The sequence below is a fragment of the Triticum aestivum genome, chromosome 5B (assembly GCF_018294505.1).
Source record: "Triticum aestivum cultivar Chinese Spring chromosome 5B, IWGSC CS RefSeq v2.1, whole genome shotgun sequence".
NCBI classification, from domain to species: domain Eukaryota; kingdom Viridiplantae; phylum Streptophyta; class Magnoliopsida; order Poales; family Poaceae; genus Triticum; species Triticum aestivum.
Window position 1 is genome coordinate 428,925,610 of NC_057807.1, and position 17,447 is coordinate 428,943,056.

The 17,447-nt window shown below is 43.2% G+C and overlaps 1 protein-coding gene across 1 annotated transcript; it reads left to right on the plus strand.

Annotated features, from left to right (window-relative positions):
* The first annotated feature begins 1,630 nt into the window (after nucleotides 1-1,630).
* LOC123116306 (glutathione transferase GST 23-like) lies at nucleotides 1,631-2,395 on the plus strand. Its single transcript, XM_044537283.1, has 2 exons — nucleotides 1,631-1,948; nucleotides 2,045-2,395. Exons 1-2 carry the CDS (start codon nucleotides 1,631-1,633, stop codon nucleotides 2,393-2,395), a joined length of 669 nt encoding a protein of 222 aa, XP_044393218.1.
* The last annotated feature ends 15,052 nt before the right edge of the window (nucleotides 2,396-17,447 follow it).

A 17,447-nucleotide genomic window follows, 5' to 3' on the forward strand; every position in this document is an offset into this window, starting at 1 on the left:
ATGCCCAGTCATGGCAATTTGTAGTTGTCAACTATGCTCCTTCTGCTAATTGATCATCCGCAACTTCATCTTTTTTATGGACTGACCTGTGTATGACGTCGATGGCAGGTACATTGGTGCTGCCTGATGCCACGCGCTGCATGAAGGCTTTGCATTTTCACCCGTGGTAACTCGTGAGTCCTTTTGCCAGTTTTTTTGCATGTTCATTTTTCATGTCCACAATAGTATGCGCTCTTTTCTCGTTTTTGCATTACCTTGATTATCCATACAAGCTAGTTGAAGTTGGCTGCCCGTACATTTGTCAGTGTTAGCGCCTTGTGAGTGAACTTGCCACGGGGGCCCCCTAATTGTGTTTTGGTCATAAGAACCTGCTCAAAAATGACAGTGCACGACATAAGTAGAATGTCATCTTCATCATTGCGAAGATGGCAACTGTTCTCTTCTTTTGTTATCACGCATCATACCTACGCCTGCATACTGTTCTAGTAGTGGCAGCAACGGCCCTGAAGAGATGAGCTGACTGTACTCTGTTGCATCCCAAGGGGCTGTTTCTGGCCTTTGAGAACCCCAGGCACCAGCGCCATCTTCGTGATTCATTCTTTTCCGTGTCTCCCTTCTTTCCAATGTGTTCTCAATCACTGCATGAACAAGAAGGCATCAACAATCCACAAGAATTGTATTCTTCTGCTGCTTGCACATAGAAGATATGGATGGTAAGCGACGGGTCAAAATAGGTGGCAGCTACTGACAACGAAAGGTGGCAACTGTCGTTATACACAAGTGGCAATTAATTTCTTCTAGCCCTCTTCATTCCAAAATTTGCCCCTACTGTCCTTCTTTAGTGATTCCTACTCATCCCTTTTTCATACCCAACTACTTGCGTCAATTAAACTAGGAAGTTAAGTCAATTTCAAACGTAGTACATGGCAGATCTGGTGTACTCTGCCTGGCAATTGCGACTACACACTGAACCATGTAGTGTTCTACCCCTATAGCATAGATCCAGCACAAGATCGGGAGATTTTCAGCCTTAAGGATGAGAAGGTCGAGATCGGGAGATTTTCACCTGGTTTTTAGATGATCATCTCTGGAGGGCTGGGTTGGAGTTTGGGAATGGGGGTGGGGAGGGTTGGGATGTGGTTTTGAGGTGGGAGTGCCCTACGGATCTGCTCTGTTTGCCATGGCAACCAGAGAAGGCCGGCGACAGAGGTCGGGGTTCGAGAGGTGGGGGACGATGGCGGCAGACGAGAGAGGGGATGGATCGGAGGCCGGGAACTGCTTGGTCGTGCGGGCAGCGGGTCGGCTTGCCCGGACGGGGAAATGCGGGCGGGGTTGGCATGCAACGGACGTGCGGGCCGTGCGTTTGTGCGCGCGGACGTGGTCGTGCGGGCCGGTTCCCGTCCATGCCACACGAGGTGTGCGGGCGGGTTCCCGTCGATGCCACACGTGTGGCAGTTATTCGGACCCTTAAATTAAATTATTTTCGGAGGGAGTTTTGACTCCTTGGACAGCCAAGCACGACCCGACAACCCAGATCTGGACTTCTTTTTTATGGCTCACGAGCAGAAGGGGATCAAACATCAAAGCATCTCTGCTCTCTTGCAGCAGCTAGCAGCACGGAGGTCTAGCAATGGCCGAGAAGGGAGTGAAGGTGTTCGGCATGTGGGTGAGCCCGATGGCCATCCGGGTGGAGTGGGCGCTCTGGCTCAAGGGCGTCGGGTACGAGTATGTCGACGAGGACCTCGCCAACAAGAGCGACGCGCTGCTCCGCCACAACCCGGTGACCAAGAAGGTGCCGGTGCTGGTCCACGACGGCAAGCCGATCGCCGAGTCCACCATCATCGTCGAGTACATCGACGAGGCGTGGAAGGACGGATACCCCATCATGCCGGCCGACCCCTACGAGCGCGCTCAGGCGAGGTTCTGGGCCAGCTTCGCCGACGACAAGGTACACGCATATGCTCTGTCTGTCCAGTAAAGCACCCCTGGAGTTCTGGTCCGCGGTTGCTCTGATTAAAGGAAGCATTGGGCCTGGTTTGTCTAGTGCAACGCCGCCATCTACCTAGTCTTCACGGAGACCGGCGAGGCGCAGCGCGAGGTGGTGCGCGAGGCCCAGCAGTGCCTGAAGACGCTGGAGAAGGCCCTGGAGGGGAAGAAGTTCTTTGGGGGTGACACTGTCGGCTACCTCGACGTCGTGGTTGGGTGGTACACGTATTGGCTGCCGATCATCCAGGAGGTCTCCGGCACCAGCGTCGTCACCCACGAGGAGCTGCCTCTGATGAAGGCCTGGTTCGACCGGTTCCTGGCCGTCGACGTGGTGAAGGAGACCCTGCCCCCGAGGGACAAGCTCCTGGCGCTCAACAAGGCTCGCCATGAGCAGCTCCTCTCGACGTAGAGCTTCCAGCTAAGTAAGCTTTGATGCCATGGATAAATAAGCGTTGCGCACTTTGCACATTGTGCAACAAATGTTTGGAACTTCATTCAGCCGCCTGCTTCACATTCCCAGTTTCCGTTATATTCATCCATGATGTTTTTATTTGAAACTAGGCAAAGCCACTTCATTGATTGAGAAAGAAGTTTAGGTGCAAAGCGGTGGAAAATAAAGCTGCTCTCACAACATTTGCAGTACTCAAATGCTTGGCGCCCGCCATGTCCCACATTTGACCCGCGATGGCGTTACGTAAGACCCTAGCATTGCGCTCCGCCCAAATCTCCCAAGAGATGAGCATCATCAAGGAATCAAGTGCCTTGGTAGATGCTTGACGAACTTGCAGATTACCGTTCCACCAATCTATCACCGACGCAATTGTTGCCCAAGTACTCGGCATGATGTAGTGAATGTCCAGCCACTGAAGGATGCCATTCCAAATGCGAATCGTGAGGATGCCGTTCGAAATACGAATCGTGATGCAGCACTGGGATGCAGATTCCCGAACTTGCTTGCACAGGGGGCCAAGGTCGCAATTGGGCCACCCACGATGGATTAATCTATTAGACATCCAGACTCTGTTACATAGGGTTCGCACGCTTAACATTCGATGACGATTTTGTATTATATGAGTTATGTGATTTGGTGACCGAATGTTGTTCACAGTCCCGGATGAGATCACAGACATGACGAGGAGTCTCTAAATGGTCGAGAGGTAAATATTGATATATAGGATGATAGTATTCAGACACCGGAAGTGTTCCGAAGTGTATCGGGTACATATTAGAGTACGGGGGGGGGGGGGGGTTCCGAACCCCTAGGGGGAAGATATGAGCCGTAAGAGGGGAGCACACCAGCCCACAAGTGGTGGAGCGCCCCCCCTTAGGCATGTGGCCGGATTGGAGGAGGAGAAGGGGTTCGCCCCCCCTTCCTTCTCCCCTTCCCCATTCCCTTTTCTCTCTGGCAAAAAGAAGGAAGGGGGAGGCCGAATTGGACTAGGGGCCCAAGTAGGATTCCTCAAATATGGGCGCGCCCTAGGCTGCCTCTCTCCCCCTCCCACCCATATATACGTGGGGAGGGGGCGCCTAGAACACACACCAACGATTGTTAGCCGTGTGCGGCGCCCCCCTCCACAGTTTACGCCTCCGGCCATATTCACGCAGTGCTTAGGCTAAGCCCTGCATAGATAACTTCACCATCACCGTCATGCTGACGGAACTCTTCTACTTCCTCGACACTCTGCTCGATCAAGAGTTCGAGGGACGTCATCGAGCTGAACGTGTGCAGAACTCGGAGGTGCTGTACGTTCGGTACTTGATTGGTCGGAACGAGAAGAAGTTCGACTACATCAACCACATTGGCAAACACTTCTGCTTTCGGTCTATGAGGGTACGTGGACACGCTGTCCCCCTCTCATTGCTATGCATCTCCTAGATAGATCTTGTGCGAGCGTAGGATTTTTTTGACATTGCATGCTGCATTTCCCAATAGTGGCATCCGAGCCAGGTCTATGCCTAGATGATATGCACGAGTAGAACACAAAGAGTTGTGGGCGGTGATCGTCATACTGCTTACCACCAATGTCTTATTTTTATTCAGTGGTATTGTTGGATGAAGTGGCCCGGACCAACCTTACACGACCACGTTCATGAGACCTGTTCCACCGACAAACATGCAACTAGTTTTGCATAAAGGTGGCTGGTGGGTGTCTGTTTCTCCAACTTTAGTTGAATCGAATTTGAGTGCGGCCGGTCCTTGTTGAAGGTTAAAACAACAAACTTGATAAATCACCGTTGTGGTTTTGTGCCATAGGTAAGAACGGTTCTTGTTAGAAGCCCGTAGCAGCCACGCAAAACTTGCAACAATAAAGTAGAGGACGTCTAACTTGTTTTTGCAGGGCATGTTGTGATGTGATATGGTCAAGACATGATGTGATATACATTATTGTATGAGATGATCATGTTTTGTAAAAGTTATCGACAACTAGCAGGAGCCTTATGTTGTTGCTTTATTGTATGAAATGCAAACGCCATGTAATTGCTTTACTTTACCACTAGCGGTAGTGATAGTTGTAGAAGCAATAGTTGGTGATACGACCACGACGCAATGATGGAGATCAAGGTGTCGAGCTGGTGACAATGGAAATCATGACGTTGCTTTGGAGGTGGAGATCAAAAGCACAAGATGATGATGGCCATATCATGTCACATATTTTGATTGCATGTGATGTTTATCTTTATGTATCTTATTTTTCTTAGTACGGCGGTAGCATTATAAGATGTTCCCTTAACTAAATTACAAGGTATAAGTGTTCTCCCCAAGTATGCACCATTGCGAAAGTTCTTCGTGCTGAGACACCACGTGATGATCGTGGTGTGATAGGCTCTATGTTCACATACAACGGGCACAAGCCAGTTTTGCACATGCGGAATATTCGGGTTAAACTTGACGAGCCTAGCATGTACATACATGGCCTTGGAACACTAGAGACCGAAAGGTCGAACATGAATCATATAGTAGATAAGATCAACATAGAGATGTTCACCATTGATGACTACTCCATCTCACGTGATGATCGGACATGGTTTAGTTGATTTGGATCACATATAATTTAGATGACTTGAGGGATGTCTATCTAAGTGGGAGTCCTTAAGTAATATGATTAATTGAACTTAATTGATCATGAACTTAGTCCTGATAGTTTTTGCATATCTATCTTGTAGGTCAATGGCCCGTGCTACCATTCCCTTGAATTTTAATGTGTTCCTAGAGAAAGCTAAGTTGAAAGATGATGGTAGCAACTACATGGACTGGGTCCATAACTTGAGGATTATCCTCATTGCTGCACAGAAGAATTATGTCCTTGATGCACCGCTAGGTGAAAGGCCTGCTGCAGGAGCAGATGCTGATGTTATGAACGTCTGGCAAGCTCGATATGATGACTACTCGATAGTTTAGTGTGCCATGCTTTACGACTTAGAATCGGGACTTCAAAGAAGTTTTGAACGTCATGGACCATATGAGATGTTCCAGAAGTTGAAGTTAATATTTCAAGCAAATGCCCGAGTTGAGATATATGAAGTCTCCAACAAGTTTTATAGATGCAAGATGGAGGAGAACAGTTCTGTCAGTGAACACATACTCAGAATGTCTGGATATAATAATCACCCGACTCAGCTGGGAGTTCATCTTCCAGATGATTGTGTCATTGACAGAGTTCTACAATCACTGCCACCAAGCTACAAAGGCTTCGTGATGGACTATAATATGCAAGGGATGGAAAAGACTATTCCCGAGCTCTTCACAATGCTCAAAGGTGCGGAGGTAGAAATCAAGAAGGAGCATCAAGTGTTTATGGTTAACAAGACCACTAGTTTCAAGAAAAAGGGCAAGGGGAATAAGGGGAACTTCAAGAAGAATGGCAAGCAAGTTGCCACTCCCGGGAAGAAGCCCAAAGCTGGACCCAAGATTGAAACTGAGTGCTTCTATTGCAAAGGGACTGATTATTGGAAGCGAACTGCCCCAAGTATTTGGCGGATAAGAAGGATGACAAAGTGAACAAAGGTATATTTGATATACATGTTATTGGTGTCTACCTTACTAATGCTCGTAGTAGTGCGTGGGTATTTGATACCTGTTCGATTGCTCATATTTGTAACTCGAAATAGGGACCATGGATTAAACGAAGATTGGCTAAGGACGAGGTGACGATGCGCGTCGGGAATGGTTCCAAGGTCGATGTGATCGCCATCGGCACGCTACCTCTACATCTACCTTTGAGATTAGTTTTAGACCTAAATAATTGTTATTTGGTGCCAGCATTGATCGTGAACATTATATCTGGATCTTGTTTATTGCGATATGGTTATTCATTTAAATCAGAGAATAGTGATTGTTCTATTCATATGAGTAATATATTTTATGGTCATGCACCCTGATACGTCTCCAACGTATCTATAATTTATGAAGCATTCATGCTATTTTATTATCTGTTTTGAATGATTACGAGCTTTATTATACACTTTTATATTACTTTTGGGACTAACCTATTAACCGGAGGCCCAACCCATATTGTTGTTTTATTACTTGTTTTAGTATTTCGAAGAAAAGGAATATCAAACGGAGTCCAAACGGAATGAAACCTTCAGGAGTGTGATTTTTGGAACGAACATGATCCGGGAGACTTGGAGTAAAAGCCAGGGAAGCTTCGAGGAGGCCAGGAGATAGGACGGCGCACCCACCCCCTGGGCGCGTCCCCTTGTCTTGTGGGCCCCTTGAGCCTTCCCCGACCGACTTCTTTCTCCTATATATTCCCTTATACCCTAAAATCATCGAATACGAAGATAAATCGGGAGTTCCGCCACCGCAAGCCTCTATAGCTACCAAAAACCTCTCGAGAGCCCATTCCGGTACCCTGCCGGAGGGGGAATCCCTCACCGGTGGCCATCTTCATCATACCGGCGCTCTCCATGACGAGGAGGGAGTAGTTCACCCTCGGGGCTGAGGGTATGTACCAGTAGCTATGTGTTTGATCTCTCTCCCTCGTGTTCTCTCTGTGGCACGATCTTGATATATCGCGAGCTTTGCTATTATAGTTTGATCTTATGATGTTTCTCCCCCTCTACTCTCTTGTAATGGATTGAGTTTTCCCTTTGAAGTTATCTTATCGGATTGAGTCTTTAAGGATTCGAGAACACTTGATGTATGTCTTACCGTGCTTATCTGTGGTGACAATGGGATATTCACGTGATCTACTTGATGTATGTTTTGGTGATCAACTTGCGGGTTCAATGAACTTATGCATAGGGGTTGGCACACGTTTTTTCTTGACTATCTAGTAGAAACATTGGGGCACTCTTTGAAGTACTTTGTGTTGGTTGAATAGATGAATATGAGATTGTGTGATGCATATCGTATAATCATGCCCACGGATACTTGAGGTGACAATGGAGTATCTAGGTGTCATTAGGGTTTTGGTTGATTTGTGTCTTAAGGTGTTATTCTAGTATGAACTCTATGATAGATTGAACGGAAAGAATAGCTTCATGTTATTTTACTACGGACTCTTGAATAGATAGAACAGAAAGGATAACTTTGAGGTGGTTTCGTACCCCACCATAATCTCTTCGTTTGTTCTCCGCTATTAGTGGCTTTGGAGTGACTCTTTGTTGCATGTTGAGGGATAGTTATATGATCCAATTATGTTATTATTGTTGAGAGAACTTGCACTAGTGAAAGTATGAACTCTATGCCTTGTTTCCTACCATTGCAATACCGTTTGTGCTCACTTTTATTATTAGTTACCTTGCTGTTTTTATATTTTAAGATTAAAAATACCTATATATACCATCCATATTGCACTTGTATCACCATCTCTTCGCCAGACTAGTGCACCTATACAATTTACCATTGTACTGGGTGTGTTGGGGACACAAGAGACTTTCTGTTATTTGGTTGCAGGGTTGTTTGAGAGAGACCATCTTCATCCTACGCCTCCCACGGATTGATAAACCTTAGGTCATCCACTTGAGGGAAATTTGCTACTGTCCTACAAACCTGTGCACTTGCAGGCCCAACAACGTCTACAAGAAGAAGGTTGTGTAGTAGACATCAAGCTCTTTTCTGGCGCCGTTGCTGGGGAGGTGATTTCTTGAAGGCATATCTTTAGATCTTGCAATCGAATCTTTTTTGTTTCTTGTTTTATCACTAGTTTAGTTTATAAAAGAAAACTACAAAAAAATGGATTTGAGTTTGTCTCATACGCTTCATCTTTTTAATATCTTTCATGAGAATGATGAAAAGGAAAATTATGCTCAAGTGCTAGAAGAAGAATGCATTAAATGTTTGGTACTAGAACTTTGAATGATGAGCATGATTGCGATGTTGTTAGTATGAATTCCTTGAATATCCATGATGCTAATGATAGGCAAAGCCACAAGCTTGGCGGAGCTATGTTTGATGAATATGATATTTTTAGTCCCCCAAGTTTTGATGAGAATATTTATTATGATGAAAGCAGGCATCCTATTTATGATGATTATATTGATGAAAGTGGGTTTGGAAGAGTGTCAACTTTAGGAAGTAGTGATCCAACTATTTTGGAGGATGTTGAATCTTATTGTGATGAACATGAAAGTGGATTTGGAAGAGTGTCAACTTTATTTAGTGATGATTCCACTATTTCGGAAGAGGTTCCAATTGATTATGAGAACAAAGTTGATATGTATGATGATTATTGTGATGACTTGTATGATATTAGGAATAATGATAACCATGAAACTTGTCATCATGATTTTAGTTTTCAATTGGATTATGCCTCACATGATAACTATTTTGCTGAGTTTGCTCCCACTACTTTTCATGAGAAGAATTTTGCTTATGTGGAGAGTAGTAAAATTTCTATGCTTGTAGATCATGAAAAGAATGCTTCAGGTGCTGGTTATATTGTTTAATTAATTCATGATGCTACTGAAAATTATTATGAGGGAGGAACATATGCTTGTAGGAATTGCAATAATATCAAGTTTCCTCTCTATGTGTTGAAAATCTTGAAGTTATACTTGTTTTGCCTTCCTGTGCTAGTTGATTATTGTTCCCATAAGTTGTTTGCTCATAAAATCCCTATGCATAGGAAGTGGGTTAGACTTAAATGTTCTAGTCATATGCTTCATTATGCTCCCGTTATGTTTCAATTCTTATCTTTTATGTGAGCATCATTGTCATCATCATGCCTAACTAGAAAGGCATTAAAGAAAAGTGCTTGTTGGGAGACAACACAATATTTATCCTTATTGTTTTTGTCTATTCACATGATTATGCTACTTTATTAATCATGTTTTATAGCTTTTGTTTCAATAAAGTGCCAAGTAAGACCTTTAGGATAGCTTACGGTGATAGTTGTGTTGATCCTGTTGAAATCAGAAACTTTTGCACCCAGTAAATTAGTTTTGATAATTCACAGAAACGTGCTTTTGATCTGATTCGTTCTTCTATGGATTGGTACACAAATTTCTTAGGACTTCCTAATTTGGTAGGAGTTTTGGAGTTCCATAAGTATAGGTTTGATACAGATTACTACAGGATGTTCTGTTTTTGACAGATTCTGTTTTCTATGTGTTGTTTGCTTATTTTGATGAATCTATGAGTAGTTCGGAGGGTATGAACCATAGAGAAGTTGGAATAAATTAGATATTACATAAATATAAATTTAGAATGAGTTAATTACAGTACCTAAGTGGTGGTTTTATTTTCTTATATTAACGGAGCTTACGAGTTTTCTTTTGAGTTTTGTGTTGTGAAGTCTTCAAGTTTTGGGTAAAGATTCGATGGACTATGGAATAACGAGTGGCAAGAACCTAATCTTGGGGATTCCCAAGGCACCCCAAGGTAATATTCAAGGACAACCAAGAGCCTAAGCTTGGGGATGCCCCGGATGGCATCCTCTCTTTCGTCTTCGTTCATCGGTAACTTTACTTGGAGCTATATTTTTATTCGCCACATGATATGTGTTTTGCTTGGAGTGTCATTTTCTATTGTTATTATTTGCTTTCTGTTATTTAGAATAATATTTTGCATCTTTAGTTTCAATAAAAATGTCAAGGATAGCCTTTTCCATGCTTATTTTGCCAGTATACATGTTGCTGTTTGAAAAGAGAAAGTTACCGCTGTTGCAAAAATTCCCTAGAAAAGTCAGAGCATGATATAATGTTGAAACGTTCTGCATAATGCGATCTGATAAATCTTATACAGCATAGTATTTTTCTCATAATTTTTGGAGTTAGGGAAGTATGATGAATCTTGCATTATTTACAGACTATACTGTTTTGGCAGATTGCTGTTATGGTTGCATTGTTTGCATATGTTTTCTTGTTTAATGATTCTATTTGAGGATAGGAGTATTAAATATGCAGAGGCATTTAGTATGAAATATTGAATAATAATTTGAGTGATTTGTCATAGTAGAAAATGATAAGGTTTTGCATTGGTTTATACTAACCTATCTCACGAGTTCTTGTTGAGTTTGGTGTGGATGAAGCTTTTGATAAAAAGAGAAACCATGATATGAGAGGAATTAAGGAGACTCAAAAGTTCAAGCTTGGGGATGCCCAAGGCACCCCAAGATAATATTTCAAGAAGTCTCAAGCATCTGAGCTTGGGGATGCCCCATTAGGCATCCCAGCTTTCTTCTTCAACAACTATCGGTTAGTATCGGTTGAGCCTAAGTTTTTGCTTCTTCACATGAGTTGTGCTATCCTTGCAATGTCATTTTATTTCCTTTTGCTTGCTGTTTGAATAAAATACCAAGATCTGAAATTATTAAATGAGAGAGAGTCTTCACATAGTTACATAATTATTTAGCTACTCATTGATCTTCACTTATATCTTGTTGGAGTAGTTTGTCATTTACTCGTGTGCTTCACTTATATCCTATGAGTAAATGGTTGATTGAGTTGAATGTCATAAATCTGAAATTATATATGTTTCATGTGCTTATCCCATGGGGAGTAATGACTTCACATCTAAGAAGTAGAGATTGTAAATTTATTGAAGGTTAGCAAGCATTGTATTGGTCATTTGAACAATTCAGGAAATAATATTGAAAGAAGAGAGATTTCACATATAAATATATTGTATTAGACATATTTATAATTGTGAGCACTCATTAAGTATGACATGCTAAAGAGTTGATGTTGGACAAGGAAGACAACGTAATGGGTTATGTTTTCTCGCATCTCAGTTAAAGTATATTGTCATGGATCATTCAAACATGTTGAGCTTGCCTTTCCCCCTCATGCTAGCCAAAATTCCTTGCACCAAGTAGAGATACTACTTGTGCTTCCAAATATCCTTAAACCTAGTTTTTGCCATGAGAGTCCACCATACCTACCTATGGATTGAGTAAGATCCTTCAAGTAAGTTTTCATCGGTGCATGCAATAAAAATTGCTCTCTAAATTTGTATGATCTATTAGTGTGAATAAAATAAGCTTTATACGATCTTGTTATGGAAGTAATAAAAGCGACGGACTGCATAATAAAGGTCCATATACAAGTGGCAATATAAAGTGACGTTCTTTTGCATTAAGATTTTATGCATCCAACCATAAAAGCGCATGACAACCTCTGCTTCCCTCTGCGAAGGGCCTATCTTTTACTTTATGTCTTTTACTTTATGCAAGAGTCAAGATGATCTTCACCTTTCCCTTTTTCATTTTATCCTTTGGCAAGCACCTCGTGTTGGAAAGATCCTGATATATATATCCAATTGGATGTAAGTTAGCATGAACTATAGTTGTTGACATCACCCAAAGGTGAATACGTTGGGAGGCAACACTATAAGCCCCTATTTTTCTCAGTGTCCGATTAAAACTCCGTAACCATTAGTATTGCGTGAGTGTTAGCAATTGTGGAAGACTATATGATAGTTGAGTATGTGAAGTTTGCTAAATCAAAGCTCTGACATAGACCCTTCCTGAAAATAAGATGAATTGCAATTGTTTGATGACTGAGAACATAGTTTGCTAGTTTTCAAGAAAGTTTATGGTCTATGCTTTAACATGTGAATTGTTTGTTACTTGTTCGTGAGAAGTTTTATGAGATGAACTACTGTTATGACATATAATCATGCTAGAAAAGGTGATTGAAATTATCTTTGATCAAACTTGTGCACCTGCTAGCATTCACACTTCATAAATTCTTTCTTTTATCATTTACCTACTCGAGGACGAGCAGGAATTAAGCTTGGGGATGCTGATACGTCTCCAACGTATCTATAATTTATGAAGCATTCATGCTATTTTATTATCTGTTTTGAATGATTACGTGCTTTATTATACACTTTTATATTACTTTTGGGACTAACCTATTAACCGGAGGCCCAGCCCATATTGCTGTTTTATTGCTTGTTTCAGTATTTCAAAGAAAAGGAATATCAAACGGAGTCCAAACGGAATGAAACCTTTGGGAGCGTGATTTTTGGAACGAACATGACCCGGGAGACTTGGAGTACAAGCCAGGGAAGCTTCAAGGAGGCCAGGAGATATGAGGGCGCGCCCACCCCCTGGGCGCGCCCCCTGTCTTGTGGGCCCCTCGAGCCTTCCCCGACCGACTTCTTTCGCCTATATATTCCCTTATACCCTAAAACCATCAAATACGAAGATAGATCGGGAGTTCCGCCGCCGCAAGCCTCTGTAGCCACCAAAAACCTCTTGGGAGCCCGTTCCGGTATCCCGCCGGAGGGGGAATCCCTCACCGGTGGCCATCTTCATCATCCCGACGCTCTCCATGACGAGGAGGGAGTAGTTCACCCTCGGGGCTGAGGGTATGTACCAACAGCTATGTGTTTGATCTCTCTCTCTCTCTCTCGTGTTCTCTCTATGGCACGATCTTGATGTATCGCGAGCTTTGCTATTATAGTTGGATCTTATGATGTTTCTCCCCCTCTACACTCTTGTAATGGATTGAGTTTTCCCTTTGAAGTTATCTTATCGGATTGAGTCTTTAAGGATTTGAGAACACTTGATGTATGTCTTGCCGTGCTTATCTGTGGTGACAATGGGATATTCACGTGATCTACTTGATGTATGTTTTGGTGATCAACTTGTGGGTTCAATGAACTTATGCATAGGGGTTGGCACACATTTTCATCTTGACTCTCTGGTAGAAACTTTGGGGCACTCTTTGAAGTACTTTGTGTTGGTTAAATAGATGGATCTGAGATTGTGTGATGCATAACGTATAATCATGCCCACGGATACTTGGGTGTGTTGGGGACACAAGAGACTTTCTGTTATTTGGTTACAGGGTTGTTTGAGAGAACCATCTTCATCCCACGCCTCCCACGGATTGATAAACCTTAGGTCATCCACTTGAGGGAAATTTGCTACTGTCCTACAAACCTGTGCACTTGCAGGCCCAACAACGTCTACAAGAAGAAGGTTGTGTAGTAGACATCACACCCTTGAAGAGTGGTCTATTTCTGTTGAACATCAGTTGTGGTGATACACATATTCATAATATTGATGCCAAAAGATGCAAAGTTGATAATGATAGTGCAACATATTTGTGGTACTGCCGTTTAGGTCATATTGGTGTAAAGCGCATGAAGAAACTCCATGTAGATGGACTTTTGGAATCACTTGATTATGAATCATTTGATACTTGCGAACCATGCCTCAATGGCAAGATGACTAAAACTCCATTCTCCGGAACAATGGAGCGAGCCAATGACTTATTGGAAATAATACATACTGATGTATGCGGTCCGATGAGTGTTGAGGCTTGTGGTGGGTATAATTATTTTCTGACCTTCACATATGTTTTGAGCAGATATGGGTATATCTACTTAATGAAACACAAGTCTGAAACATTTGAAATGTTCAAAGAATTTTAGAGTGAAGTGGAGAATCATCGTAACAAGAAAATAAAATTTCTATGATCTGATCATGGAGGTGAATATTTGAGTTATGAGTTTGGCCTTTATTTAAAATAATGTGGAATAGTTTCACAACTCACGCCAGCTGGAACACCACAGCGTAATGGTGTGTCTGAATGTTGTAACCATAATTTATTAGATATGGTGCGATCTATGATTTCTATTACCGATTTACCACTATCGTTTTGGGGTTATGCATTAGAGACAACTGCATTCACGTTAAATAGGGCACCGTCAAAATCTGTTGAGACGACACCGTATGAACTGTGGTTTGGCAATAAACCTATGCTTTCGTTTCTTAAAGTTTGGGGATGCGACGCTTATGTCAAAAGGCTTCAGCCTGATAAGCTCGAATACAAATTGCAGAAGTGTGTGTTCATAGGATACCCTAAGGAAACAATTGGGTACACCTTCTACCACAGATCCGAAGGCAATATCTTTGTTGCTAAGAATGGAACCTTTCTATAGAAGGAGTTTCTCTCGAAAGAAGTGAGTGGGAGGAAAGTAGAACTTTATGAGGTAATTGTACCTTCTCTCAATTTGGAAAGTAGCTCATCCAAGAAATCCGTTGCCGTGATGCCTACACCAACTAGAGAGGAAGCTAATGACGATGATCATGAACCTTCAGATCAAGTTACTACTGAACCTTGTAGGTCAATGATACGTCCATTTTGCATCATGCTTTTATATCGATATTTATTGCATTATAGGCTGTTATTACACGTTATGTCACAATACTTATGCCTATTCTCTCTTATTTTACAAGGTTTACATGAAGAGGGAGAATGCCGACAGCTGGAATTCTGGGCTAGAAAAGGAGCAAATATTAGAGACCTATTCTGCACAACTCCAAAAGTCCTGAAACTCCACGGAAGTTATTTTTGGAATTAATAAAAAATACTGAGCAAAGAAAATACCAGAGGGGGGCACCCACCATCCATGAGGGTTGGGGGCACGCCCTACCCCCTGGGTGTGCCCCTGCCTCGTGGGCCACCTGGCAGGCCTTCGGTGCCCATGTTCTGCTATATGAAGTCTTTTACCCTGGAAAAAATCATAAGCAAGCTTTCGGGACGAGACACCGCCACCACGAGGCGAAACCTTGGCGGAACCAATCTAGGGCTCTGGCGGAGCTGCTCTGCCGGGGAAACATCACTCCGACAGGGGGAAATCATCACCATCGATCCTCTCAGCGGGAGGGGGTCAATATTCATCAACATCTTCACCAGCACCATCTCCTCTCAAACCCTAGTTCATCTCTTGTATCCAAGCTTTGTCCCAAAACCTCAGATTGGTACCTGTGGGTCACTAGTAGTGTTGACTACTCCTTGTAGTTGATGCTAGTTGTTTTATTCGGTGGAAGATCATATGTTCAGATCCTATATGCATATTAATACCCCTCCGATTATGAACATGAATATGATTTGTGAGTAGTTACATTTGTTCCTGAGGACATGGGAGAAGTCTTGCTATAAGTAGTCATGTGAATTTGGTATTCGTTCGATATTTTGATGAGATGTATGTTGTCTCTCCTCTAGTGGTGTTATGTGAATGTCGACTACATGACACTTCACCATCATTTGGGCCTAGAGGAAGGCATTGGGAAGTAATAAGTAGATGATGGGTTGCTAGAGTGATAGAAGCTTAAACCCTAGTTTGTGAGTTGCTTCGTAAGGGGCTGATTTGGATCCACATGTTTCATGCTATGGTTAGGTTTACCTTAATACTTCTTTTGTAGTTGTGGATGCTTGCAATAGGGGTTAATCATAGTGGGATGCTTGTCCAAGAAAGGGCAGTACCCAAGCACCGGTCTACCCACATATCAAATTATCAAAGTAACGAACGCGAATCATATGAGCGTGATGAAAATTAGCTTGATGCTAATTCCCATGTGTCCTCGGGAGCGTTTTCCTTCATATAAGAATTTGTCCAGGCTTGTCCTTGAAGGAAATATGCCCTAGAGGCAATAATAAAGTTATTATTTATTTCCTTATTTCATGATAAATGTTTATTTGTTCATGCTAGAATTGTATTAACCGGAAACATAATACATGTGTGAATACATAGACAAACATAGTGTCACTAGTATGCCTCTACTTGACTAGCTCATTAATCAAAGATGGTTAATTTTCCTAACCATAGACATGAGTTATCATTTGATTAATGGGATCACATCATTAGAAGAATGATGTGATCGACTTGACCCGTTCCGTTAGCTTAGCACTTGATCGTTTAGTATGTTGCTATTGCTTTCTTCATGACTTATACATGTTCCTATGACTATGAGATTATGCAACTCCCGTTTACCGGAGGAACACTTTATGTGCTACCAAACGTCACAACGTAACTGGGTGATTATAAAGGAGCTCTATAGGTGTCTCCAAAGGTACATGCTGGGTTGGCGTATTTCGAGATTAGGATTTGTCACTCCGATTGCCGGAGAGGTATCTCTGGGCCCTCTCGGTAATGCACATCACTATAAGCCTTGCAAGCAATGTAGCTAATGAGTTAGTTACGGAATGATGCATTCCGTAACGAGTAAAGAGACTTGCCGGTAATGAGATTGAACTAGGTATTGGGATACCGACGATCGAATCTCAGGCAAGTAACATACCGATGACAAAGGGAACAACGTATGTTGTTATGCGGTCTGACCGATAAAGATCTTCGTAGAATATGTGGGAGCCAATATGAGCATCCAGGTTCCACTATTGGTTATTGACCGGAGACGTGTCTCGGTCATGTCTACATTGTTCTCGAACCCGTAGTGTCCGCACGCTTAAGGTTTCGATGACAGTTTTATTATGAGTTTATAAGTTTTGATGTACTGAAGGTTGTTCGGAGTCCCGAATGTGATCACGGACATGACGAGGAGTCTCGAAATCGTCGAGACATAAAGATTGATATATTGGACGACTATATTCGGACAGCAGAAGTGTTCCGGGTGATTTCGGAGAAAACCGGAGTGTCGGAGGGTTACCGGACCCCCCCGGGAACTAATGGGCCTTGTTGGGCCCTAGTGGAGAGAGAGGGGCCGGCCAGGGCAAGAGGCGCGCCCCCTCCCCTTGAGTCCGAATAGGACAAGGAAGGGGGGGGGGACGCCCCCCTTACCTTTCCCCTCTCCCACTCCTTCCTTCCCCCTCCTTCTTGGACTAGGAAAGGGAGGGGCAAACCTACTTGGAGTAGGTTTCCCCCTCCTAGGGCGTGCCACCCCCTTGGCCGATCCCCTCCTCCTCCCCCCTTCTATATACGGAGGAGGGGGGCACCTCTAGACACAAGTTGATCTTCGTGATTGTTCCTTAGCCGTGTGCGATGCCTCCCTCCACCATATTCCACCTCGGTCATATCATTGCGGTGCTTAGGCGAAGCCCTGCGTCGGTAGAACATCATCATCGTCACCACGCCATCGTGCTGACGGAACTCATCCCCGACACCCTGCTGGATCGGAGTCCGGGGATCGTCATCGAGCTGAACGTGTGCTGGACTCAGAGGTGCCGTACGTTCGGTACTTGGATCGGTCGGATCGTGAAGACGTACGACTACATCAACCGCGTTATCATAACGCTTCCGCTATCGGTCTACGAGGGTA

Excerpts from the sequence above, each read along its gene's own strand:
- LOC123116306 (XM_044537283.1), top strand. The coding sequence starts at position 1,631 with ATGGCCGAGAAGGGAGTGAAGGTGTTCGGCATGTGGGTGAGCCCGATG. Across the intron at positions 1,949-2,044 it reads CCAGCTTCGCCGACGACAAG|TGCAACGCCGCCATCTACCT; the intron begins GTACACGCATAT and ends TGGTTTGTCTAG.